Below are 25,142 nucleotides of genomic sequence, written 5' to 3' on the forward strand. Positions count from 1 at the left end.
AACAGCGGCCTCAGTGCTTCAAAACACGACAACAATCCCGGGAAAAGCCACCAGGTGGGCTGGCACGGATGTTTCACCCGGGAGGAGGTGAGGAGCTCGGCTGGGAGCGGGCTGTGCCAGGCTGGCACCATCGCTGGGGTTCTGATCCGTTCTGTCACACAGAGCAGCCCCAAAGCACTCAGAACTCAACACACACACATCCCTCATGGCACCGGGATTTCGGGATGGGACAGCCTGCAGAGGGGATGCAGAGGGACCAGGACTCACCCAGCTGGCAGTCGGGACCGTGGAAACCGGGAGGGCAGACACATGCCCCGGTGACAGGGTGACATTCCTGGGTGGCTCCAGGACACTGGCAGATCTGAGCACAGCCCTCCCCGAAGGTCCCTGGCAGGCAGGCTGTGAGGAGACAGGGCACCAAGGTGGCTCAGGAGCCATCCCCCTGCTCTCTGCAAGGCTTTCTATAAAATATTCTATTTTAAGCTAGGATTTAGAGAGCCTTTTATGGCAGTAAATTTCTCTGCCACCCAAAAAGCAAAGGGACTCTCATGCAAAAGGTTCCTTCACTCCAGGAAATACTTGGATCGAAAGGAAAGGCAAGTACTTAAATGCATTAGATGCCTTTTGCTGTGCCAGCCCTACCTGCCCTCCCATTTCTGCAAGCTCCACACACAGAGATGGCAAACCCAGCACTGTCCTCAGCGTAAGGAATGTGCTCACACACCACTGTCTCTTCCAGACTTGCTCATACCCACAGGAGCTCATTTAAATCGTGATTTATTGCTAATCCTCTGGATAAATCCCCAGCTCTGATTTCCCACTTGGCTCCCTCTGCCCCGCTAACATTCCGCAGGCATGCACCCAGCTGCCAGACTGGGAGTTGCTCCTTGGCACAGCTCTGCTCTCGGGCTGTTTTCCCTTGTTTATATATATTTTTTTCCCCTTCTATTTTCTGTAGGAATTGCTTGACCCATCACGTTCCCAGAGCCTGGCAGCAGAGCTGCAGGAGGATCATTCCCATCTCCGTACGTTTTTCACATCCAGAGCCGGTCAGTCCTGGCGGGCAGCCGCACTGGCCGGTGACATGGTGACAGGGCACTCCCAGGGGACAGGCACAGCCACTGGCACAGTTCTTCCCAAAGAAACCTGGCAGGCAGGCTGTGGGAAAACAAACAGCGGGATGTCAGTCTCCTGCCTGGATTTTAAGTTGTTGCTTAGGCCTGGAAGGCATCAGAATCCGAGAGGCTCCTGCCCCAGAGCCAAGCCAGCCCAGCAGCATCTTGTGTCACAGCCTCAAAATATTTTGCCACGACTCGTAATTCTCATTAAAAATGAAGTTTCCCTCTTCCCAGGCTCTGGAGCAGCTGATGTTTCCCTGGGTTTCCCTTACCCAGGGATGTTCCTCACCTTTCTCACAGCGCCGGCCTCTCCAGCCACCGGGGCAGTCACAAGCACCAGTGATGTGGTGGCACGAGACGTTGTCCCCACAGTCACAGAGCTCCTCACAGCGTGCCCCAAACAGCCCCTCCGGACAAGCTTCAGGGAGGAAAACACAGCAGAGAGGATAAGTTGCACAAAAAAGTGACTTTGGGGGGCTTTTTTCCCAGTAGCTCCACAGCTGGCTGGGTCTGTCTCTTGTGCACACACAGGCAGCTTGAAATACAGCCATGGGGAGCTGACAGGACCCCAACTTGGTTCTTTTAAAATAAAACATAAAGTCTACCTTTTGGGTGGGTTTCTTCATTAATTTTTATGGAAATAAATTATAGAAGTGCTTAACACTGCCTGGTGCCCAGTGCTGCTGAGGCTGTGTGGGGTTCTGGGAGCATGTCACAATGCTGGGAGGGGACACTGTCCCTCAGGATGTGGCAGGATCCAGTGAGGTGATTTGTGTGGCCAAGCCTCAGCTGCCAGCAGAGCTGTTTACAGCTTCCTAAAGGGAAAAACATTCCCAGCAGGAAACCTGAGAGTGGCCGGTGGCAGCTGAGGCTCTGGTGGCAGCTCCCTTGTGCCACATGTCAGCTGGCAAGTGCTGCCACTGGACTTTACACCCTGATTTAAGGATGTGCCAAGCTGAGGTGTCATGACCCCAGAATGGAACAAGCTTTTGGATCTCTGCTTGGTGTGCTGAAATGAGATGAAGTCCCTGTCACCGCTCTGAAGGCCAAGAGCCTTTTCAAACCCTTCCTCATGGGGAGCAGATTGCCAGGCTGTGTGACACATCTAAGGGCACAGCAGACACAGAGCCACCAAGGGACAGATGCCATGGGACAAAAGCCAGGCCCTGAGGGTCAGTGTGATACAGGGACACACAGAAGGAAGAATGGAAAGGGGATAATCCACTTTTACCCTTAAAGTAATTGTGGCAGAGGAAGGACCTCCTTTGGCATTTTGGTTTCACCACACAGGGTTGCTGCCCTGTCTTCATTCCTGCCTGGAGCCTGTGGTTTTGCACGGATGCCTGGGGCTCTGTGCCTTTGGGAATCCCACCCCCCTCCCACCAGCACACCAGCCCTTTCAGGACAGCCCTCAGACCACAGGAACCAGCTAGGATTTGAACTGGATGCTCTTTAAGGTCCCTTCCCACCCAAACCCCTCCGTGATTCAATGGAAGGAGAAAGCGCAGCAATGGGCAAACCCGGGGCACAGCCAAACCCATGGCACTGCCAGCTCCCTGCTTGCTGAAATCTGAATTTTATGTCTTTGCTTAAGCCCCCAGACCCTCCCTGTGCAGCACCAGGTGCTGACAGAGCCGTCGATGCCCAGAGCAGCCCCCACGTGCCCCACTCACGTCTCTCGCACTTGTGGCCGGTCCAGCCGGGCTGGCAGAGGCAGTGTCCTGTCTGGCGGTCACAGAGCCCCCCGTGCTGGCACTCACAGTGCTGCTGGCAGTCCAGGCCATGCTGTCCCTGGGCACAGGCTGGCAGAGACACAGGGTGAGACACTGTCCTGGTAACCCCCCTCGCAGCTCCCACCGCCCCGCACACACACAGGAAGGACCGTGCACCCAACCCCTTCCATGTCACCTCCAACCTCCACAGGAAAATCATTCCAAACCAGGACCTGTTCGCCCCAGAGGTGTTTCCCAGGCTGTTTCCTCACCCAGCTCGCAGGCCAGCCCCGTCCAGCCCGCGGGACAAGCACAGGCCCCCGTGGCCGGGTCACAGGTGCCACCGTTCTGGCAGAGGCAGCGCTGCTGGCAGCTCCTCCCGTAAAAACCCGCCGGGCAGGCTGAGGGAGAAACAGGGCAAACATCCCGGTCAGGACACAGCTCTGGAGGCTTGTGTCACCCTGCCAGAGCCGTGAGTGGATAGTCTGATACAGAGCAACACTGATTTTGATGCCAGAGGAGCCAATGACACCTCCAAGGCTGCTCAGCTGCCCACAAAACAACTTTTGGTATTTCACCAGCTCAAGTGAGAGGCAGCAGCGTTCCACTCACCCCGAGGAATGGCAGGGGAAGCAGGCTGGGCTGGGAAGGGTTACCTTGCTGGCACGAGGGTCCTGTCCACCCCTCTGAGCAGAAGCAGTGGCCATTGATGTGGCTGCAGGTGGCATTGTTGAAGCAGTGGCAGGTCTGGCTGCAGTTCTGGCCATACCTGTTCTTCTGGCACGCTGCAGGGGAGCAGAGCAGGCAGGAATGGTGGGAATTACAACAGCCAGGCTCCTACCAACTCTCCCAAGGGCTGGGAGAGGATCTGTCAGTGGTGGGTGGCTGCTGTGTTTAGTGCTGTTATAGGGAAATAACGTGTCCTACATGCCTGACATCCGAACACAGACACTGCTACCATCACTGTTACACCCTCTGTCTGTTTGGAAGCACTTTTGCTGGATGCCCAAGTCCTCATTTCATCCAACCACAACATGCTCAGGCAGAGCCCCCCAGTCTGAACCCAAATTAAATTCCACATGGACAAAATCATGAATGGGGACAAACCAGATCTCCAGTTCCTATGACCTGGCAGCCGAGACAACCCTGGCAACCAAGTGCCCATGGAGAGCAGGGTGGGCACCTCCCACCGACACCTACCCTGGGCACAGACACCCACCCTGGGCACAGAAACCCACCCTGGGCACAGACACCCACCCTGGGCACAGCGAGGGCCAGTCCAGCCCGGGGGACACTGGCACTGTCCTGTCACAGGGTCACAGTGGGCACCATTCAGGCAGTCACAGGCCTGTCGGCACTCCAGGCCATAAAATCCATCAGGGCAGGCTGTAGGAAACAAAGGAGAAAATCCACACAAAATGCAGAGCTGGAGCCCTCCCAGCAGGAAAAGGTGCCTGCCCCTTGTTGGCAAATGTGAGGATGCACCAGTGTGACAGCTAAGGGCTGCAGATATTGGATGTGAGTCCACTGTGGACATTCCAGGTACAGGAGATGGCAGTGGTGGATCAGGAGAGTGATGTCTTGAGGTTCCTGACCACAGAGAGGCTGCTGGGGGAGCTGGATCCCTGCTCCAGGGTCCCCTCCAAGGAGCTGCTCCAATACCCTGTGTGCAACATGTACACCCTTGGGTGACCACAGCAGCTGTGTAAGCACGGGGCCACCTATTATTTAGATTTTCATAGTTTTTTGGGTTTTTTTCCCTAGACCTTTTCCCTCCAGAAATAAAACCAGAGACAGCAGCTTGCAGACTTGTTGTTCCCTCCATGACCATCCTGAGGAATTCTCTTTGCTGTAATGGGATAACAAAGTCAGACAGGGAGCACAAACCCTCTGGGATGGAGCCCTGGTCCTCAGGGTCAGGTACTCACCGTGCTCACAGAAGGTTCCTCTCCAGCCCGGGCTGCAGGTACAGGCCCCACTGACATGGTCACAGGTGGCTCCATTGTCACACTGACACTGGTGCCGACAGCCCAGCCCAAACCACCCTTCTGGGCACTCTGAAAGAAAGGAGATTGAGGAGTCTGTCCTTTCCTGGATCCCAGAGAAGCTATCCTAAGGCAGGGGCTTGGATTGTGAATGGAATAAAAAATACCTGGCAGCTGCTCTTTTTTTATAACAACGAGTGGGTTCTAACCTGCCCCTTTACAAGTGCGTACTCACATCACCCAGCCACCCTGGGGACAGGATCAGCGTCACAGCCAGGGAAGGGGACGGGGCTGGAGCTGTGCCTTTCCCTGACCACCTGAGCCCCTGGCTGGGTGTGAAGGCAGGCAGGGCAGGGGCAGCACTCACTCTGCTCACAGTGGGTGCCCGTGTACCCGGCGTCGCACAGGCACTGCCCGGTCTCGGCGCTGCAGCTGCCGTCGCTGTTGCTGCAGTTGCAGGTGTGGGCACAGTCAGGGCCCCAGTGCCCCAGGTCACAGGCTGGAAAAACACAGCAGGAGCCCATCACTGATGTGTGCCCAAGGGCACAGCGTGGGCCCAGAGCTGCCTTCACCAGCTGGCACAGTGTCCCTTGGGCACAGGGACAAACACGGCTGCAGAGAGGCCAGTGGCACTGCCAGCCTCGGACAGACAGAGAAAAGAGACCAAAAGGATTTCAGAGAGATTTTCCTGGCAGAGGCATGGCATGAAGACAAGAACAGAGCAATGGTTGGCAGAGGCCAGAGTGGCCCTGGGGTGAGGGTGACAGAGCACAGGTGCTGTACCTCGCTGGCAGTGGTACCCTGTCCAGCCAGGCGGGCAGCTGCACGTCCCCGTCACCGGATGGCAATGTCCCTCGTTCCCACAGCTGCAGCTCAGCTGGCAGTCAGGGCCGAACCAGCCGGGTGGACACACTGCCAAGGGAAACAGGGAGGGACTGCAGGTGGCTCCTGGAACCTTGGCCCTCAGCAGAGCTGCTGGTGGCAGAGTCATGAGCACTGACACAGCTCTGACACCCTGAGTGCAGGTGCTGAACGGGATGAGGGGCTCAGCATTTTGCCTCCCTTTCTCCTACTGCAGAAGTTACCACAGTGGAGAGGGACTTTGAATTCCCCAGCCTGCACCCCAATGAGTGGGAAAACAGAGATGTGCACGGTGCCCAGCCTGCCCTGCTGAGCGTGGCAGTGTCTGGTCACTCACTGGATGCTCCACTCGCTGGATGCTATTTCAGCTCAGCTGAAATACCCCCACTGCAGCTGGAGATGGACATTCCAGCTGAGGGACCCACCCCAGGCTGCACTCACCATCCTGGCAGCGCTGGCCAGTGTAGCCAGGCGGGCACAGACAGGCTCCGGTGGCGGGGTCACAGCTGGCGTTGTTGGCACAGTCAGGGCAGATCTCCTGGCAGCCCGGCCCCCAGAGACCCCCAGGGCAAGCTGGAGCGTGAGCAGACAGAGAACACACAGCACCAGGATCAGAGGCGAGGTGGCAGAGGGAAATGTGCGACCTTTTGGGCTCCCTCTTGCCGTCACTGCCGTGCTCATGCAGGACATTTTTGGACTTTTGTTCACAGCACGTGGCTACCAGAGAGCACAGCACGGCCGTGCCTGTTCCACAGGCAGCGTGTGAGCCCTCTCTAAGTGCTACTCTGAGCTCACTCCAGGATTTTCATGCCGGTTTTGGATTTGCATCCACTTGCAGGGAGCTCCAAGGGCTCCTCAGTGGGAAATGGTGCTGCTGGCACAGGGACTCCCCAGCTGCTGTCACACCATGGACAGCACATCAGTCACTGCTCCAGGACCCGCTGGGAGTTGCAAAGAAGGAGCAAAAGGCTAAACTGCTAAAACCAGGGCAAGAATCCTTCTCCAACTGGTCCAAAGCTGCTCCAGGGCATGGAAAAAAAGGCAGCTTGAAATGTATGGTAAGCACTGTGCACACGTAGTTTCATTGCTCAGCCAAATTCTTAGGAGCAGGACATCTCGATGTGACTAATACCTTCCAGCTGCTGCAATACTGCAGAATCATGCAAAAGCTTTCAATTTCAGACTCTCTAGTTTTCCAGCAGTTAAAGAGTAATCTGGTGAAGGCAATAAAAAAAAAAAAAACATGCATCAATAAAGAAAGGTTCCTCTCCTACACTGAGGACTCTGACGACCAAAAACATCTTCATCTTTTTCATTGTGTTGTTTAAGACTCACCATCAAAAGCTGCAATTTCTCCTAATTTTTCACAAAGATGATTCTGACTGCGCTGGGTGTTTTTAAAATGATTTTTAGCAAAAGGAAAGCAATAGGTCTACACCTAAATCCCTCCTTCTACACCACAATCCCTGAGTGTGTGCTCTGCTGCCCACGCTCACCTTGGGCACAGTCGTGTCCTGTCCAGCCAGGTGGGCAGTGGCACTGCCCCGTGCTCCTGTCACAGGATGCTTCTCCACAGGCACAGGAATGCTGACAGCCTGGCCCAAATGTCCCTTCAGGGCACTCTGTGGGAGAACAGCAGGGTCAGAACTTCCCCTCAAGGTAAAGTAAAAGAGCATTTTACCAACCTGGCCCTGCAGGCTGGAGGAGCCTCTGGGTCTGTGGGTGTGAGAGGTTCCCACCTGCGCTCACGGTTTACTGGGCATGGTGGTGTTTGCTCAAAGGTTGGACTTGGTGATCTTGGAGGTCTTTTCCAAGATGAATGAACCCGTGAGCCTGGGTGTGACCACTCTGTGAGCCACATTGGTCACCTCCAGCATTGCCACTGCCACCCTGGTCTGTCTGCCTGTCAGTTCTCTCTTGTTGTGTGTCCTTTCAACAAATATTTCTTTGTGCAAGAGTGACCACTCACATGCCCAAAAGCTGAGGCCAAGTTGGTCTCCAGTCTTTGGACAAGGACTTTGCCCAAGCCACCCTGCTGTCTCTGAGCTGAGGTGGAGAACAGTGGGGTCACAGCCCCAAACCAAACCACCCCTTGGCTTTTCTAAGATGCTGTGAGGGTTTTTACCTCCCTGGCTGAATGCTTCCAGGATCTGAGCACCAGGATTTTAAGCAGCAGCCAGGTTTGCAGCAGGACACAGATGAAAAGCAGGAAAGAAGAAACATCCTCGTCCAAAGCAGGAATATATCCTTCCCTCTGCTCTAGATGGTTCTGCTGATCCCAGATTGGTTTCATCTTTGTACCCCGTGCCACAATTCAGCAACCAGCTGGTGACATGCAAACTGAGGGCCCCAGAGCAAAGATCCTTAAATCCCCTCTGAGTTCCCCCCCAAGAGCTCCACGGTCACCCCAGCCAATGTTCTGTAAAGCCTCAGCAGAGGCGAACACACCGGCACTGACAAACCGCGGAGGAAACGCAGCGCCTCGATTTCCAGCGACACAGTGGAGTTTTTGTTATTCCTCCTCTTTGCTAATTGATGGCAGATGTTTGTCTTCACCCTTTAATAATTTCCAGAGCCGAACAACAGCCAAGAGCCTACTATTTCTATACAAATATTTGTGTTATTTCCTGTGACTCCCCCCCCTGCTCCTACAGCCTTCAGCTCCTTTCTTACCCTTTTTAAAAATATCCTGAGCAGGAGCACCCAGCCTGACAGGGCTCCAGGGGCCACAGAATCCCACCACGGGGGGCTCAGGGCTGTCAGACCCTGTCAGGGAGCACAGCCCTGCAGGAGTTGCTCCCATCTCTCCTGCCAGCGCTATGGTAGCACTTGCACTGGGATTTTTGCTGCTTTCTGCAGCTCTTGTGCCGACCAAGCCCTGTCAGAGATGGGGCTCTGCACCACGACCCTGTGCTGGCAGATGAGTGAGGCTGATGGTTGCAGCTTCTGGGCTGGGGTGAAGCAGTGCTTGGCTGAACATCAGTGCAGAAACTCCCGGGAAGCTCCAATCCAAATCCAGATGCTGGCCACTTCCAACCCTCTCCATGCAGTGTCTTCTGCTGCTCAGTCTGTCTTCAAGTATCCAACTTTTTTGCATTTTCTGCAGGACCCAGCTGAAGTGGGTTCAGGAGGCCCCAGCCTTACAAGAGCAGGAGTGAGTTGATTTTTCAGTTGCCACTCAGCTCTGCGGTTGGCAGAACTTACTCTTTTCCAAGCACCGTGTTCATATTTTGTAATCATCACCTCGTGCCAATGACTCACTGCCTTTAGGTTCTCTCAAAGCACCTTTGTCTGCCCAAAGTGAAGCTCTCTGGCACACAAACCACCCCCAGGATCTTGAATTCTGCACCCTTAGAGCCTGAGTGTTGGACACAGTTAGACATACCCAGAGCTGGGCAGTTCAGTCCCCGTCCCATCAACTGGCCCTTCATGGCAAGAGCACAAAACTGCTCCAGGGAGGTTCATAAAGAGGGAGAAGTTTGAATCCTAATGTAAATCAAATGTAAAATTTTACTAGCAGTGCAAAGTGCCTTTGCCCTTGCAGATGAAACAGAGTTTCAATGAGGACTATAGAACAGAGCAGAAATTGTGATACTGCTGTGCTGGGCAGAGATTGCCTGGAAGGGAAAAGACATCAAGGCCAGGGAAAGATAATTAGATCCCAATCACCTCCACCTACCAACCCAGAGATATCCAGTGGCGGGGGGAAGTGAGACTTTGCTCTCATTTTCTGAATCAGGCTCATTTTATACAAGGGAATTCACTCTGCCACTTCAAAGAAGCAGAAGCATCTCACAGAGACCTGTGGATGGCAGCTCCTGTGTCCCCTGAAGTCTCTGCTGGCCACCTATCAGATCATCTGCAGTGGGCTGGGGCTCTCAGGGGATTCTGGAAGTGCTTTTGTGTCATTTTGTGAAGCAAAATTGTGAGGACTTGTGAGTTTCCAGCCCACACAGAGCTGCCCTGCCTTACCTTGGTCACAGTGCTCGCCGTGGTAGCCTGGGGGACACTCCTTGTGACACTTCCCGGTGACAGGGTCACAGGGCACTCCTGGAGAGCAGCTACACTTCCTCTTGCAGCCATCCCCATAATACCCAGGGTCACAGCCTGTGAACAACCATCATCAGAGAGAAAGAAGCTCTGAAATTACTCCTTGCCCCTGGCAGAGCCCAGTCCTGGGTGCTGAGCGTCCTTCCAAGCTCCACTGTCACAGCTGTCCCCACCACCCACTGTCACAGCTGTCCCCAGCCACCACACAGCTCCTGCTGACCACTGAACGTGGCTGAGTGTGAGCACACTGTGCTCCTGCGTGAGCAAGAGGTGAGACAGCCTGGGAGGGTGGAAAGCAAGCAGAGCTTTGCCCTGGGAGAATTAATGGGGAAAAGAGGCTATGGGAGGAGAAAGGGGGATGCCCTGGGGGTGCTTTGTGGGAACAGAACCAGATGACAGCAAGCTGCGAGTGAGTGTGGATCAGCTGAAGGGTGGGAGGGCTCTGCAGAGGCACCTGGAGAAGCTGGATAGATGGGACAAATCCAGGGATATGAGGTTTAAAAAGACCAAGGACCGGGTCCTGCACTTTGGCCACAACAACCCCTGCAGTGCTACAGGCTGGGGACAGGGAGGCTGGACAGTGCCCAGGCAGAAAGGGACCTGTGGGGACTGATGGACAGCAGCTGGACACGAGCCAGCAGTGTGCCCAGGGGGGCAAGAAGGCCAATGGCACCTGGCCTGGATCAGGAACCGTGTGGCCACCAGGAGCAGGGCAGTGATCCTTCCCCTGTGCTCAGCACTGGCTGGGCAGCACCTCCAGTGCTGTGTCCAGTTCTGGGCCCCTCAATTTAGGAAGGACATGGAGGGACTGGAGCGTGTCCAGAGAAGGGCAACAAGGCTGGTGAGGGGTCTGGGAGACAAATCCTGTGAGGAATGGCTGAGGAAGCTGGGGTTGTTTCTCCTGGAGAAGAGGAGGAGAGACCTCATCACTGTCCACAACTCCCAGACAGGAGGGTGCAGCCAGGTGGAGTCAGCTGCTCCCATGGAACAGCAGCAGAACGAGAGGACAAAGCCTTAAGCTGCACCAGGGGAGGTTGAGGCTGGACTTTAGGGGAAGTTCTTCACAAAGGGTGCTCAGGTGTGGGAACGAGCTGCCCAGGGAGGCGGTGGAGCCACCATCCCTGGAGGTGTTCAAGGAGAGACTAGACTCAGTGCCATGGTCTGGGTGATGAGGTGGTGTTGGGTCACAGAAAAGACCTCAGAGGTGTTTTCCAGCCCCGCTGGAGCTGTGTGTGTGCCTCTCACTCACTGTGCTCGCAGCGCTGGCCACGGTAGCCGGGTTTGCAGCGGCAGGAGCCATCCCTGGCATCACAATCCCGCGAGTTGAGCTGCAGGCACTGACACTCCTGAGAGCAGCCAGCCCCAAACGCCCACTTGGGACATGCTGCAGGGAAAGGGAAGAGCTGATCAGAGACCCGGGGTGAGGGGCAGGAACCTCCCTCCCAGAAGGGCTGGAACCCAAGGGTAACCACGAGGACAAACATACCCAAGTGGCAGAAGCGGCCGTACAAGCCGGGATCACACAGACAGGCTCCGTAAATCCGATGGCAGTGACCCCGGTTGGCACAGTTGCACTTCTTCCTGCAGTGCTTCCCGAAAAATCCCTTGGGGCACCCTAGTGACAGAGAGAGGACTCATGGGAAGATGAGCCAGTTTCAGCAGGTCATTGTAATTGAGAGAAACACACCGGGACCAGAGCTGTGTGAGGCCGGGGATGCAGGCAGGGAAGGGATGCAGCCACGGGGAGAGCCACCAGATTCCCTGCACCAGCTCCAAATCAGCTGTGCACTGTCACAGGGGATGTCACTTGCTGCCACTTGTCGTGGTGCTCCAGGGCACCCATCAGCTCTGCACTCACTGTGACCAGCAAGTCTGCTGGGACAGAAATAACACACCCACAGGGCTCCGAGGGGTCAAGGCTGTCCTCTGTGAGAAAGCAACCCATGAGGCTGCTCCTGTTGAAAAGCCACAGGGATATTTGCACTATTAAGTGAATAAAATTATTGTTTTTTCTCTGTTATGCTAAAGATCTCGATATTGGAAGCACATGGCAGACAGGCTGTGTCAGCAGAGTGCTCTGGCCAGCAGCTGCCCAGCAGCACGTGTGTTGTCCCTGCAAACAGAGGAGCAGAGGAAATGCCAACCCAGGGACAACAGAGCAATTCTGCATTGTTTATTTTAATTCTACCTTCCTGTTTTCTCTCTGTCCCCCCTCAAACACCTCCTTCCTAGAGAAAGAAGGGGTTGGGGTATCTCTTGTGTTCATTTGCATTCTGCTTCACTCTCCTCCTTCAGTAATGGTTCCCACATGCTCCCAACATGTGACTGAAGTCCTTTTGTCTGAATCTCTGATTGTCTCCCCGTTTCTGGTTTTCAGATTATGTCCCCCAAATTTTAACCCTTTGGGAGTGAGAAATAAGCACCACCAGCAGTGACACCTCCTTTGGGTAACTACTGCTGTCCCAGCTTTCCAATGCTTTGGGTGGAAAATACCTCCATGGTTTCCATGGAAATTAACCATGGAAATTGTGGGTTTGACATTCTTTCCCGTGTCTGCCACTGAATGCCCCATGAAATAGAGATCTCTGCTTCCAGTCATGGGTGAGCAGTGAATAGGGACTACAAACATCTTTGAGTGCAAAGACAAGACAGAACACCTGGAGCACTGTTTTGTGGGGGAAGAGTACCATTTACCACTCCTTTTTGCTTTTTAAAATGACATTTTTCCACACAAGACTCAGTGGCTGATGGACTCAGATGGGGCAGGAATGTGTTTGAGCCGCTCTCACTGGGATGGTTCAACAAGAAAGCTGAAAGATGCTGCTGATGAGCAGCTACAAAAAGACCAGTGTAAAGGGAATCCCACAGGAAACACTCCCAGGCTTCAGAGGAGCACATCTGGGACATCAGAGAGCAGCACCAGCGATGGCCAGAACCATAATAAATATGGTATTATATATATATATAAACCATAATACATATAAACTACATATATATAGATATATAAACCATAATACATAATACACATATATATTTGTTTATATATATAAAAACCAATATATATAAACCATAAACAGCTGGTAAACCATAAATGGCTGGTGCAATCTATCCAGTGATGGCAGCAGCCCTCACAATGCTAAGACACTGACACCAGGAAGGAGAAGGACAGGGATGGCACCACTCCTCACAGTGCTAAGACACTGACACCAGGACAGAGAAGGACAGGGATGGCCCCCAGCACAACAAAGAGGGTGAGAGGACACCAGACTCACCGTCCTGGCAGAGCTCTCCGGCCACTCCTGGCGGGCAGCGGCAGGCGCCGGTGGCAGGGTCACAGGTGCCACCGTTCTGGCACCGACAGCTCTGGCTGCAGTTGCTGCCAAAGGTGCCGGCCGGGCAAGCTGGGGAGGGAGAGGGAGATGAGGCTCAGCCCTGCTCCAGCCTCGCAGGGCTGCATGCACTGCACCCCCAGAGCAGAGGCCAGAGCTGCCACTCACTCTGGTTGCAGAGCACGCCGGTCCAGCCGGGCGGGCAGAGGCAGCCGCTGCCCTCGGCGGTGCAGGTGGCTCCGTTCTTGCAGTCGTCACAGGTCAGGCTGCAGTCGGGCCCAAACGTGTGCTCCAGGCAGACTGCAACGAGAGGCACTGCAGGTGACAACCTCCCCCAGGCTGCTGCAGCATCGTGGGGAGTTTGGGCAGAGAAACTCCCATGTGGAGGCTGCAGCGGAGCTGAACGCAGGAAAGGCACTCAACACACGCCTGGTGTGTTCACCAAATAAACCCAGCCTGCACGGTTATTCCTGGAGAGTTCCAAGCAAAGCATGGCACTGACCGCTGCTGCAAAATGCCCACCGAATTTCTCTGACAGCGTGTGCTCCCCTCGGGCTTCCATCTCCTCCTCCTCTTCCTCGTAGTCGTCGTTGAAGAGCTGGGTGAACTCATCTCGCAGGATGGCCACGTGAGGGATGGGGCGGATGACGGGGCGCCGGCCATCCAGGGCCTCCACCGTGTCCTCCAGGGCTGGGGAGCAGGGACAGAGGTGACAGTGTCACACTGGGGAGGGACACAAGTCTCTGAGAGGTGAACAGTGGGGCAGGACCTCTGCAACAGCAAAGGGAAACCAGAACTCTCTGCGGGTCTCGGGTTTGCAGCACTGATCTCGCCCTGTTTTGACTCCCCTAAAGCTTTCCCAGGTGGTTTGTTCAGGGATTTTTTGGCTATGGTGGGCCCAGGTCAGGTCTGTGTCCTCAAGATCTCTGTACTGCTACAAATAAGTGATCTATTATCTCTTACAAGGAAAAGCTGTAGGGGCTGGTGGCTGTGGAAGGGGCTCTGGCTCTGTGTGGAGCCATCACTGCAGAATGTGTAGCTGTTGGAGGTGTAGCTGTGCCAGAACTCCCTGCACTTCTTTGGACAGTGCTGTGATCAAGGCTGAAACAGGACTGGTCCAGTCTGGGATAGCTTTCCAGGGATGAGATGAGGCCCTGCCACTGCTCAGATGCTGTGAAGGAGTTGAAAGAGGTGAGGTGCAGGGCTAGGGAGCTGCAGTCTGGGTGGTCCTGGTTCAGACAGGAGGCAGGGGAGGGTCCCCCTGCCCAGCCTGAGGCAGCTCAGACAAGGCACTTACAGATGCAGCTCCTTCTGTCTTCATCCAGCTTGTGCCCAATGTCACAGCCACACTGGAACGACCCTGGCTGGTTCTGACACGTGTGTTCACACCCACCGTTGTTTGCAGAGCACTCATCCACATCTACAAAACATGGGAGGCTCCAGTGGGACAGGAGCAGTGACAGGGGACCAGCCATCCCTGGCCATGCAGGTGTCCACTCTGCTAAATATGTGAAGCTATCAACTCTAAAAATGGAGTTAAACCACCTCAGGGATCAGGGATGCCTGGGTTTCAACAAAAAAACGTGTTGGGCTTCAGTTCCCATCCATTATTAGTTGTGTAGGAAAGGTGGGTGTGTTTGGCTCCTTCCCCTGGGAAATGTTGTTGAGAGCTTTGGAAGTGAGAACAATTAATAGGGGGATTTTTTTTCCCCACATTCTTTCTGTTGAAAAGGTGACTCATCAGAAAGCTGGCAGGAAAACTGGTAGGAGCTGGGAGAAACTGGAAGAAATGCTTGGCTGTTCATAACCAGGTAAGACAATTTCTTGTTCTCCTAATTAAAAGCTTCATTAGTCACCGTCTTGGCTGTGTTTTATACAGACATTGTTATTTGTCTTCATCCCTTGGGTGAAAGTGATGGGCAGCCTTGCCCTCTGGAGTTGAAAATCAAATGGTTTTTGTGAATTAATGAGGTCCAGCCTGGGCCAGCTCACTTTTGAGTTAGCTCAGCCTGACCTTGATGTGTTCATCAAAAATCCCACTGCCTCTCTCCAGCCGGGCTGGGCTTAGTGTGGGGGTTAGAGCTGCCCAACACTAAAAAAACTGTGATAACAGGCAAATCAGAAGCAGAGTGACCTATTCCCTGTGTGTCCCTGGCTTTGCCTGGAGCCCAGTGAGGTGTTGGCACTCACCATCACAGCCACAGCCATCCGTGCTGAGCCTGTACCCGGCGTGGCAGGAGCACTCGTAGCCCCCAGGGTAATTGTAACAGTCTTGCTGACAACAGTGAGAGCCGGTGTCACACTCGTTGATATCTAAATGAGAAACAAAGGGTGTTAATACACTGCAGAGTGGTGACAGGAACTGTTAAACTGCTCCCTGACTAGTTCTGGTGAGCTTTTACTGATCTGCTGCCAAATGCTGAGCCAGGATTCTCGAGTTCCTCCTGGAATCGGAGAGATTAGTGTTAGCAGATCATCCTCCCCATCGAGGGAGGAATCCTGAGTCCTTGAGGGAAGTTCAGTGTGACTCCCAGTCGGGGATTGTGGTTACAGGTTTCGTGTCCTTACAAGCAGGGTGATTCCACCTGACTGCCTCCTGCTTAGGGCAGCTTCATCCAGGAAAAACTAATTAGTTTGGAAATCATAATTTACTGTCCAAGTTATAGGTGCTGTCTTGAGGAAAGTTTGGGGATATGTTTGAGCAGAGCAATATTTCACCTACTCTCACTTTCCATCAATTTCTATCCTCTTTAGCCTGTTTGAAGTGCATGCACACAGTAGCCAAGAGGGATCCTGACCTAAGATCCCAAGAGGGATCCTCACCATTACGTGGGATGTGCTTGGAAATGAAGGTCTGGCCTTTTCCTGCTCCTTACCAGTGCACGACTTCTGGTCCTCCTCCAGCCGAAAGCCAAAGTTACAGGTGCAGACTGGGCCAGAGCTGCTGTGGTGGCACACGTGGGAACAGCCCCCGTTGTTGGCTTCACAGCTATTCACAATCTCCATCTCTATCCCTGGAAAAGGCAGGTTGGTTAGGATCCTGTGGGACACATCTGCACTCACCGCTGGCCCCTGCCTGCCCCCACCAGCTCCTGGCACTGCATCCCTGCTGGAGAGGGGGATCTGCAGTGGGAAAGGATGGAAATAGCTCAGCACAGAGGCCACTGCTGGGCTGGGAAATGGGGTATAAAAAGAAACCTCTGGATCCCACGCAGCCTCTTAGGGACGGGGTCGTGGAGCAGGCTCTGGACAATCTCTGGGATGAACAGGCTGCGGATGGAACTGCTCCTACTCCTGCCAAGCAGCAGCGTGTGCTGCCAACCAAAAGTTGGCTCAGCCTCAGAGCAGAGCTGTTGTGGTGCCAGGGAGAAATGGGAGCAGCAGAACACAGCTAAGTAGGGAAACATCCAGATGCCTACAGCGAGAATCGTTAGCTCCTGACATGTCAAAAGTGGTCGGCACAAACATCAATTGCAGCCATAGATCATCCGAGCTTGGCAAGGTTTCTGTAAACTTGTCTAGTTAATTAAGCTTTCTTAAACTAAAAGGAACTTGTTTCATGGAGCTTTGACTCAGTCCTGAACCTCAGGAAAACAATTTCTGCCTTCAAGAACACTGAGTTTTTCGTGCATTCAGACCCGAGGAGGATGAAAGAAAGAGAGTTTGATGCTTCCCAATGGATCTGTGCTTGTCAAAAACAAAAGCTGCGCCACAGTGGAAGACTTTTTCCAGATTTCACAGCAGGACTGTCACCCCTCTCTCCCCTTTTCTTATTAAAGCAGCACGAACAGGGTTTTGCTCTAAAGAAGAGTGCTAGGAAGGGCAGGGAGAAACACCTTTCATGTGGAAAGGCTGCTTTGCTGACCCCAGGGCAATGTCAGTGGTGATGGTGTGAGATTGCCTGGGTCCCTGAGAAGAAAGTTGTGCACATACTTAGCATCTTAAATCTCATGTCATCACCCTGGTGCCCAGAATTGCTCTGTCTGATGCTTTTCAAGACCCATTTATGGCCTGCAAAGCCTTGCTCTCATACCCTTGCCAAGCTCCAGCAGGGCACCCAGTAACACCAGCTGCCAGCACTGGGACTGCCACGGTGGCTGTCATCTGTGAGGGGCTGGTGGCTCTGGCTCAGCCTGGTCCTGCTGGGGTGCATCAGTTGCATGAAGCTGTGAGGACAGCCGGGCTTGCTCTTGCATCACAGAGTTTATTTCTTGCCTTGATGGGAGCAGATGTGATCCCTTCACTGGCTCAGTTCCTCCAGTGACACATCTGCAGCTGACTGAGCTTGTCCAGCAGAGTCCCCAAGAGCAGAACTCGGCTTATTTGAAGCCAAATGGCTCCAAATCAATCGCCTTAACCAGCTAAAGTGGCTTTGTGATGATTTTAAAGATCAGACCAAGATTTTTATCTCGGTGGGGGAGTAAACAGCCCCAAAACCGCTTGTGAAATCCTTCAGCAGAGATTGCCACAGCTTGGCCCTGAGGATTCCCAGAGGGCAGTGGCAAACACGTGCCTGCAGCAGCCCAGGTGTGCTGTGTCCTGCTGGGCAGGGCTGAGCCCGCAGTACTCACGGTAGCATCGCTTGCCATCCGCCCCCAGCTCGTAGCCCGGGTTGCAGGTGCACTTGAAGGAGCCCCGGGTGTTGAGGCACTGGTGTGCACACATGGCCAGCCCTGTCAGGCACTCGTTGACATCTGGGAGAGGGAGAAAGCCGTAAGATAAGTAGGCTGGAATTGAAACATCCTTCCAAAGGGCCTGTTGTTATGATATTTGAGGTCGGCACTGGTTTCTTGCACCCTGAACTCTTCATTGGGGTCCAGACCAACAAGGACACAGAGTTAAGAGTTTGTAAATCTTGCCAGGAGATTGGATCACATGACAGTGGGGCATTCACAGAATCACAGAATCAATTAGGTTGGAAAAGATCTTTGAGATAATCAAGTCTCATCTATGATCTAAAACTACCTTGTCACCAGACCACGGCACTCAGCGCCACATCGTTTATTCTCAAATAAGGAACAAAAGACTGACTCCACCACCTCCTTGGACAGCCCATTCCAATCCCTGATCACTCTTGCAGGGAAGAACTTCTCCCCAGTGTCCAGTCTAAACCCCTCCTGGAGCAGCTGTCTGTTGTCTGTCGAGCAGGGCATAGACACCACCCGAGCCAACCAAGGCAAAGCACGTGCTTCCCTCCATTCTGTTCACACTGAGCACTCCCTCGCCCATGACACACGGTGGTTTTCCTCCGGGGGAGCTCTGCAGGGCACTCACCTTGGCAGGCCTTGCCATCGGGGGCCAGCTGGTAGCCGGGGTGGCACTCGCAGCGGGCGCGGCCGTGGTGGCTGTGGCAGCGGTGCATGCAGCCCCCGTTCCTGTCAGAGCACGGGTTCCTCACTGCAGGCAGAGCAGAGAGCCCGGGTCATCCCACACAGATCCTGCCCCTTGTGGCACTCTGGGGGAGCATAGCACAGTGCAGCAGGAAAGCCTGCAGTCTGTGAAAGCCTGTTCTGCATCAGGCAGAAAATCCCTGCTCTGCTCGTTCGGGAGGATTTCCACAGTGTGAGATCCTGCAAAAGGCTGGCATTAAGCTGTGTAAAACCCTTCCAGCAGAAGTTTGGCACAGGCACATCCCTCTGCAGAGATTACAGAGCAAGTGCTGGCAATTTGCTCCAAGTGCTCTTACCCAGAGGTTTGCCAATCTCTGACCTGCCCCAGGACTGGGACAGATGCTCCAAACCCCACTGACAGCTGCATTTGTAATATCTCAGTTGTTCCTTTTGCTATAGCAACTTCACAGCTCAGGACTTCCCTCCTTCCTGCATTTTGAATGCCAACTGCTATGAATGAGAACAACCTTGTGTTCTGTCCCCTTCAGCTTCTCTCCCTCCTGAACCTGCAGCAGGTCAGCCAGAGAAGGACAGGATCCCATCCTGCTGCCACACTCTGCTGTCCCTCCACACCCACGGCAGCCTGTGGCTTCATCCAACTTCATTTTTGTTGGCTACACTCCTCCAGCTCTTCCCATCCCTTGGAATAAGCCACAGGATATGTCCATGACAACAAAACACACAGAGTTTTTACTGGAAATCCCCCAGTCTGATGTGCTGGACATCTGAGCATCCCCACCCCGCAGCTCCCAGCTGGAAGCCGTGGCTCCCCAGCCCCTCAGGCGTGCCCCAGGGACTCACAGATGCAGCGTTTGCCATCCTCGTGCAGCTGGTGGTTGTGCCAGCACTGGCAGCGGTGCTGGGCCAGGGTCACCTGCACACAGTCGTGCTCACAGCCACCGTTGTTCAGGGCACACGAGTTCAGAGCTGCAAGGCAAAGGGACGCAAGGTTTGGCACAAAAGAATCAGAATCACTAGGTTGGAAGAGACCTCTGAGATCATCAAGTCCAACCTAACCCTAACCTCAACTAAACCATGGCACCGAGTGCCACATCCAGTCTTTTCTTAAACACGTCCAGAGATGGTGAATCCACCACCTTCCTGGGCAGACCATTCCAATACTTTATTACCCTTTATGTAAAAACCTTTTTCCTGATATCCAGCCTGTATTTCCTTGTGCAGCTTGAGGCTGTGTCCTCTCGTTCTGTCAGTGCTGCCTGGAGAAAGAGCCCAGCCCCACCTGAGCACAGGCACCTTTCAGGGAGTTGCAGAGAGTGATGAGGTCACCTATGAGTCTCCTTTTCTCCAGGATAAACAGCCCCAGCTCCCTCAGCTGTTCCTCACAGGGTTTGTATTCCAGCCCCTCACCAGCCTCGTGGCCTCCTCTGGACGTGCTCAAGGGTCTCAATGTCCTTCCTAAACTGAGGGGACAGGACTGGACACAGCACTCAACGTCCATCCTACACTGAGATCCCAGAGCTGGACACAGCACTCAGTGTCCATCCTACACTGAGATCCCAGAGCTGGACACAGCACTCGAGGTGTGGCCTCACCAGTGCTGAGTACAAGGGAAGAATGACCTCCCTGCTCCTGCTGGACACGCTATTCCTAATACTGGCCAGGATGCCACTGGCCTTCTTGGCTGCCAGGGCACACTGCTGGCTCATGTTCAGGCAGTTATCGACTGAAAGGATGGCACCTGCATGACTGAAGGGGCACCTCTTGCACAGGACCAGGGCGGACTGCACACACTTAAAGCTGGTGAGAATTGAAGACTGGAGCACATTCAGTGACAAGTTCACGACCAACTTGATGAACAAGGATGGTGTTAAAAGGGAGATGTTGCTGCAAAAGCCTGTGGGCAGTGCAGGAGAGGCCACCCACCACCATGCCAGGTGGGCAGCCTGTTCTTTCAGGGCAAGATCAGCTCAACAGTGTTGGGTAGGAACCTAAAATGGTTCTTCTCCACCATAGGAGGCCCCAGCACTCTCCCTGGAGGTGATTCCAGGACACAGGGAGCCAGTTCAGGTCCTGTCCAGCACTACAGAGGAGGGAAGCAGGTTTCCTGCCAGGCATCCCCCCTCTCCAAAGGGCACTGTGTCAGCAGCCAGGCTTCTGTGCTATTGCTGAAATTCCCATCCTTTTGTTCCAGGACAGCCCCTGCAGGTGCAGTAGCACAGCTGGTTCAAGCCATTCCTGCTCAGGCAGTTGTGCTCAGGCACATTCAGGTTTTCCTGTAACAAAAAACTGAGTTTCTGGCTCTGTGGTGTGCAGAATTCACTGATCACACAGGACAAAGCCCAGCAGGTGCTGCCAGTTCTGGGAACACTCAATGCATCCTGTGTGTCCATACCTGGACCAGGTGTAACAACCCCCAGCTCAGGGCTCTGACCAGGAGGTTTCTGTGTGGAACCTGGGGCACGTGGGGTCCTTGTGCTGTGACACTGCTGTGACCAACAGTGTCACCCAGACAGAGCATACAGAGATACAGCAGCAGGAGCTCTGATTTCCTCCTCAGTGCAGGCAGGACTGGGGATTGAGCTTCCAAACCAGAGTTCCTGGCTGTGTCACAGCGTTTCTGTGTGGCCTTGCGCAAGGAGCCTGGAGGATCCCCAACAGGCAGGAAACAGAAGGTTCTGCCTGGGCTACAGCACAAAACAGACCCCGTGACCCAACACGTGGACTCCTCACAAGCCTGCTATCATTAATCAGCCTGGGAACAGCCTCCTCCTCCTCCTCCTGTGATCTGGGATGTCTCTGCAGCATCAGCAGAGGAGCGGGATGTTTAACTGGGATGTGAGCACCTCATGAGGAGCCAGGGGAATGTGTCAGAAGTTTTGTTTTTACTGCAGCTCTCCAGGACCATCAACCTCAGATCCAGGAGGAATTTGAGCTAGGAAACAAAATAGAGAAGGACTTTCTGGAGCTGGATTCATGGACTCTGTAGGGAAGCCATTGTGGGATAATGACACACCTCCAAAGCCATCCAAGTCCCCTCTTGGAGCATTGGATGTCTCCTGAGTTAACCCATCCAACTCCTCATGCACTGAGCTTCTCCAAAGAGAGAGGTGTCCCTTATGAGAATTGGGAAATTGGCCTTTAAACCTTGTTCTGTCTCGTAGGAGCCACCAAAGTGTCACAGCCCACTGGGCTGGTGGAGCATGGCTCAACCCAGCCCTGGCTCCCATAAGCAGAGCAGTCGCACACATTTCTGACCTGTTTTTCAAACTCCAGAACAAACTAATGTGCTGGCTCAGAGGAATCTTATAGGAAAGCTAAAAATACCTCTAATGAAAACCATCTCTCCCCAGGCTGATCCTTCAGGTGGTCACAGTGCCCTCCACAACCTCCAGAGCTCTGGAAGCAGGAGAGCCTGGAAAGCAGCTGCCAGCCGAAGTCCCTGCTTGTAACACATCTCTGAATCCCAAGGCAAGTTGGGTCCTTGCTCTTGTACATTAGTGAAAACAAATATTTGGCTCAGGACAAAAATAAAGGCAAAAAAATCATACATTTTCCTTTTTTTTTTTTCCCTGCACACAATTCCCCTGCAAAGAAAAATGCTTTAACTCAGAGCTGCGGATCCCTCTCATTCCAAAAGTTAAAAAAACTCAGCTTCTCATTTTATGCCTCTAATTAGATAAATAACATTTGGGGGAATAAAAGCAGCTTGACAGGGTCAAGTTTTTGCCATACAAAACATAAGGCTGGAGCAAGAACTTGGGGTTTATGTTAGTTGTGCTGGCATTGTTTCCTTTAATCCATTTGGAAGGAAAAAACAGAAATACTCAACGTTCCTGAAAAGCTCTGGGTCAGAGTTACACTACTCAGGCTCTAGCAGTGATGGGTGGTCATTTAAAAATATTCCAATATATTTAAGTGTTTAATAACATATATTCAAAAATAGCATTCATAAATAATGTGCTTGTTGGCAAGCTTTTTTTTTTTTAAATTAAAAAAGAAAAGAAGTCGAACAATGCTGATGCCTGCCAAAACATTCCTTCATCTGGGAAAAGCACTGGGCCAACATGGAACAAGCCAATGCATCTTATGTCTAAAATAACCTCCCAGGATGCAGTTATTGGGATGAATTTGAAGTCTAAATAACAGCCTTCTTGCAACCTCCTACAAGACAACTGAAAAAGATCAGAAGTCTGGATTCTTCCATGCAAGATTTCAGGAGAGAGAGCCCATGTGAGGCTGGGTCTCCTTAGCTGGCTCCTCACAGAGTCACAGCCAGCAGACCTCGCTGCTGGCCTTTTTTTAATTACTGCTCAGGGTTTTTATTCTGTTTACAGAACCACTCTAAAAATATTTCCATTCCCAGATGCTTTGCCGAGCTTAACATTTCTGTGACAAGGCTGCCAAGCCCAGTGTCATCCCGCACATCACACAGATTGTTGTAATTACAGCTCAGACAGATTTTCCACAGATGATAGTTCAGTGTCTGCGAGAGGGAGGTTCCTTCCAGCCCCGCTGTCTGAGGGGAAAGCAGTGCTGCTGGAAGATGCTGCTCCCAGATTCTGACCCTCTCAGGCCTGGGAAATGGATAAAGAGGGATGGAAAGGAGGTTTTTGCTGCTGACTACACCCGGGAAGTGGATCTGTGCAGCAGCAGCCTAACCCAGGAGTTGATTTAATACCTGATCTCTGCACCCTCCAGCTGCTCTTCCGAATTTTCCTCTCTTTTCTCACTTCTTTTTCCTCTCTCTCACCTTTCCTTCAGATCCAAGTGATTTGCCACCAGAAGCAGCGAGTTGATACCCTAAGAGTGACTGTGAACAGCTGTAACCAGAACTGAGCAGGATGTTCCTTCTGCAGCATCACACAAACACCATCAATTCTAAGAAAAGGCTGAAAAATGTGTGACTGGGCAAAGAAAAGGTCAAATTCCCTAAAATGTGAGAGTTGTCTGCAAAATGAAAAGCCTCACCGAGCACACGTGGTCGCTGACTCCCTGCACACACAGTTCAAGCCCACACAAACCTCCTGGCATGGTCCTTCTGTCCATGATATCACCCCTAGTGCCGAGATCCCTTCATCTGAAGTTCTCCTAATATAACTAGAGATCCATCATGTAATCCCAAACTGATTTATCCTAACCTCAGACAACTTCCAGAAACATGTTGTGTGTTAATCCAGACCATCTCTGCGCTCCTCAGGCCAACAAAAGCAATTGGCTCCCATTAAAGCCCTCTGCCTGGCCTGCATCCCTCTGCTGAAACAGTGGAGAAGGACCTGGAGATGTCAACTTCCTGCCTCCTGCCCATGTGGTTCTGATAAAGAAAGAGGTGATTTCAGGACGCCCAAGGCCTCTCTTTGTTCTCTTTCACTCGCAATGGAAGTGGCTGCTCCTTTTCTCTCTCTCTCTCTCTCTGCAGAGATTTGAATAAAGACACAACAAAAAGGATCCTGCACAATGGAGCTGCAGAGCTCCAGCAGTGGCTGAGAGCTGGACACAGGGAGGGGTTTAAAGGCATTTTTGTGCTCTCCTGTGTCACAGCCCCAGGTACCAGCCAACCCTGGAAAGCTGCCTGGGCCACTCCAGCACATTGTGGGGGAATTCTGGAGCTCCAGCTCAGCACTGCTGATCCATCATCCGAACCTTTGTGGGGTCTGTGGGGACCAGAAAGCATTTAAAAATTAGATCCGTGATTTGACAGCCCCGAACTAGAAACTTGACTGCAAAGGCCTCCTTCTGTCTCCAAAACACTCTTGTGGGCTGTCAGGAGCTTCCTACAGCCCAAATTTGTGCTTGTCCCAGCATGGAGCTGCAAGCTTCCCTGAGCAGGACAAGGGATGGATGGATGGATGGATGGATGGATGGATGGATGGATGGATGGATGGATGGATGGATGGATGAATGGATGGATGGATGGACAGATGGATGCTCACTGTCTCCTGTTCCCTTCATTCCTGGCCTATTCCCTAAATCTAGTGGCAATATTTTGTGTTTTGACAGCATGGAATCTCTACAGAAAATGAGAGGAGATCCCAGCTTGAAGAGAAAAAGAGCTTTGAGCAGTTACCCCAAATCCCTCAGAATGGCCCACAGGGCAACCTGGTGCCTGTGGGTACAACAGGACAGCCACAAACACCAGCACAGAAATCACCTCTGAGCTTTTGTAAGGAAAAGACATTCCATCCTTCCTCACATCTTATGTGATGGGTTAGTACGGAGCCCTGTGAAGGTGTGACATATACACATGGACAGGCACAAAGGTGTAAAGAGAAAAAGCCACCAGCCCTGAAATGAAAAAGCCCCACCTCAGATCCTGCTCTGTTGATATTTTAGAAACAGTATTAGATAATTATGCAGTAAGAGGTTTTTATCTGCCCTGCCTGGTCTGCTTTGCTTTCCCGGGTGCTCTGGATCCCAGGGGTTCCAGCACCACAAACTCACTGCAGATCCTGCAGCCTCCTCTCCCCGGAGCTTCAGGAACTGCCCCACTCTCTCCTATGGATCAGATTTCATGAACAGAGACCCCTCACTTTTGGCAGACGAATTCCAGCACTGCACATTATGGCCAATACTTGCTCACAAGTTTAATGCAAAGCAGATTTTCAGCACTGGGCAGGGGCAGCAGGAGCGGGGCAGCCCTGCCTGGATCCTGCAGGAATGCTCAGCTACACCAGCAGGGAGAATGAAAGAACATGACAGAAATTCCTCTTAAAGAAGAGATCCCTCCCTAGAGTGATCC

The 25,142-nt window shown here is 52.9% G+C and overlaps 1 protein-coding gene across 1 annotated transcript in view; it reads right to left on the reverse strand.

Annotated features, from left to right (window-relative positions):
- MEGF6 (multiple EGF like domains 6) overlaps nt 1–25,142 on the reverse strand; it is a 37,489-nt gene that overhangs the window by 4,737 nt on the left and 7,610 nt on the right. Inside the window, exons 3-26 of the mRNA XM_066334589.1 lie at nt 19,247–19,372; nt 18,330–18,452; nt 17,627–17,749; nt 15,932–16,069; nt 15,246–15,368; nt 14,353–14,475; nt 13,578–13,745; nt 13,224–13,355; nt 12,999–13,127; nt 11,213–11,341; nt 10,976–11,110; nt 9,649–9,783; nt 7,173–7,298; nt 6,118–6,249; nt 5,599–5,727; nt 5,183–5,314; nt 4,759–4,887; nt 4,088–4,216; nt 3,487–3,615; nt 3,103–3,231; nt 2,792–2,920; nt 1,408–1,536; nt 1,030–1,158; nt 268–399 (exon numbers count right to left, since the gene is read on the reverse strand). Of these exons, the coding sequence (XP_066190686.1) occupies nt 268–399; nt 1,030–1,158; nt 1,408–1,536; nt 2,792–2,920; nt 3,103–3,231; nt 3,487–3,615; nt 4,088–4,216; nt 4,759–4,887; nt 5,183–5,314; nt 5,599–5,727; nt 6,118–6,249; nt 7,173–7,298; nt 9,649–9,783; nt 10,976–11,110; nt 11,213–11,341; nt 12,999–13,127; nt 13,224–13,355; nt 13,578–13,745; nt 14,353–14,475; nt 15,246–15,368; nt 15,932–16,069; nt 17,627–17,749; nt 18,330–18,452; nt 19,247–19,372 (3,138 nt within the window). The remainder of the gene's footprint in view (nt 1–267; nt 400–1,029; nt 1,159–1,407; nt 1,537–2,791; nt 2,921–3,102; nt 3,232–3,486; nt 3,616–4,087; nt 4,217–4,758; nt 4,888–5,182; nt 5,315–5,598; nt 5,728–6,117; nt 6,250–7,172; nt 7,299–9,648; nt 9,784–10,975; nt 11,111–11,212; nt 11,342–12,998; nt 13,128–13,223; nt 13,356–13,577; nt 13,746–14,352; nt 14,476–15,245; nt 15,369–15,931; nt 16,070–17,626; nt 17,750–18,329; nt 18,453–19,246; nt 19,373–25,142) is intronic.

Source organism: Sylvia atricapilla, chromosome 22 (assembly GCF_009819655.1).
Source record: "Sylvia atricapilla isolate bSylAtr1 chromosome 22, bSylAtr1.pri, whole genome shotgun sequence".
In the NCBI taxonomy this organism is placed as follows: Eukaryota; Metazoa; Chordata; class Aves; order Passeriformes; family Sylviidae; genus Sylvia; species Sylvia atricapilla.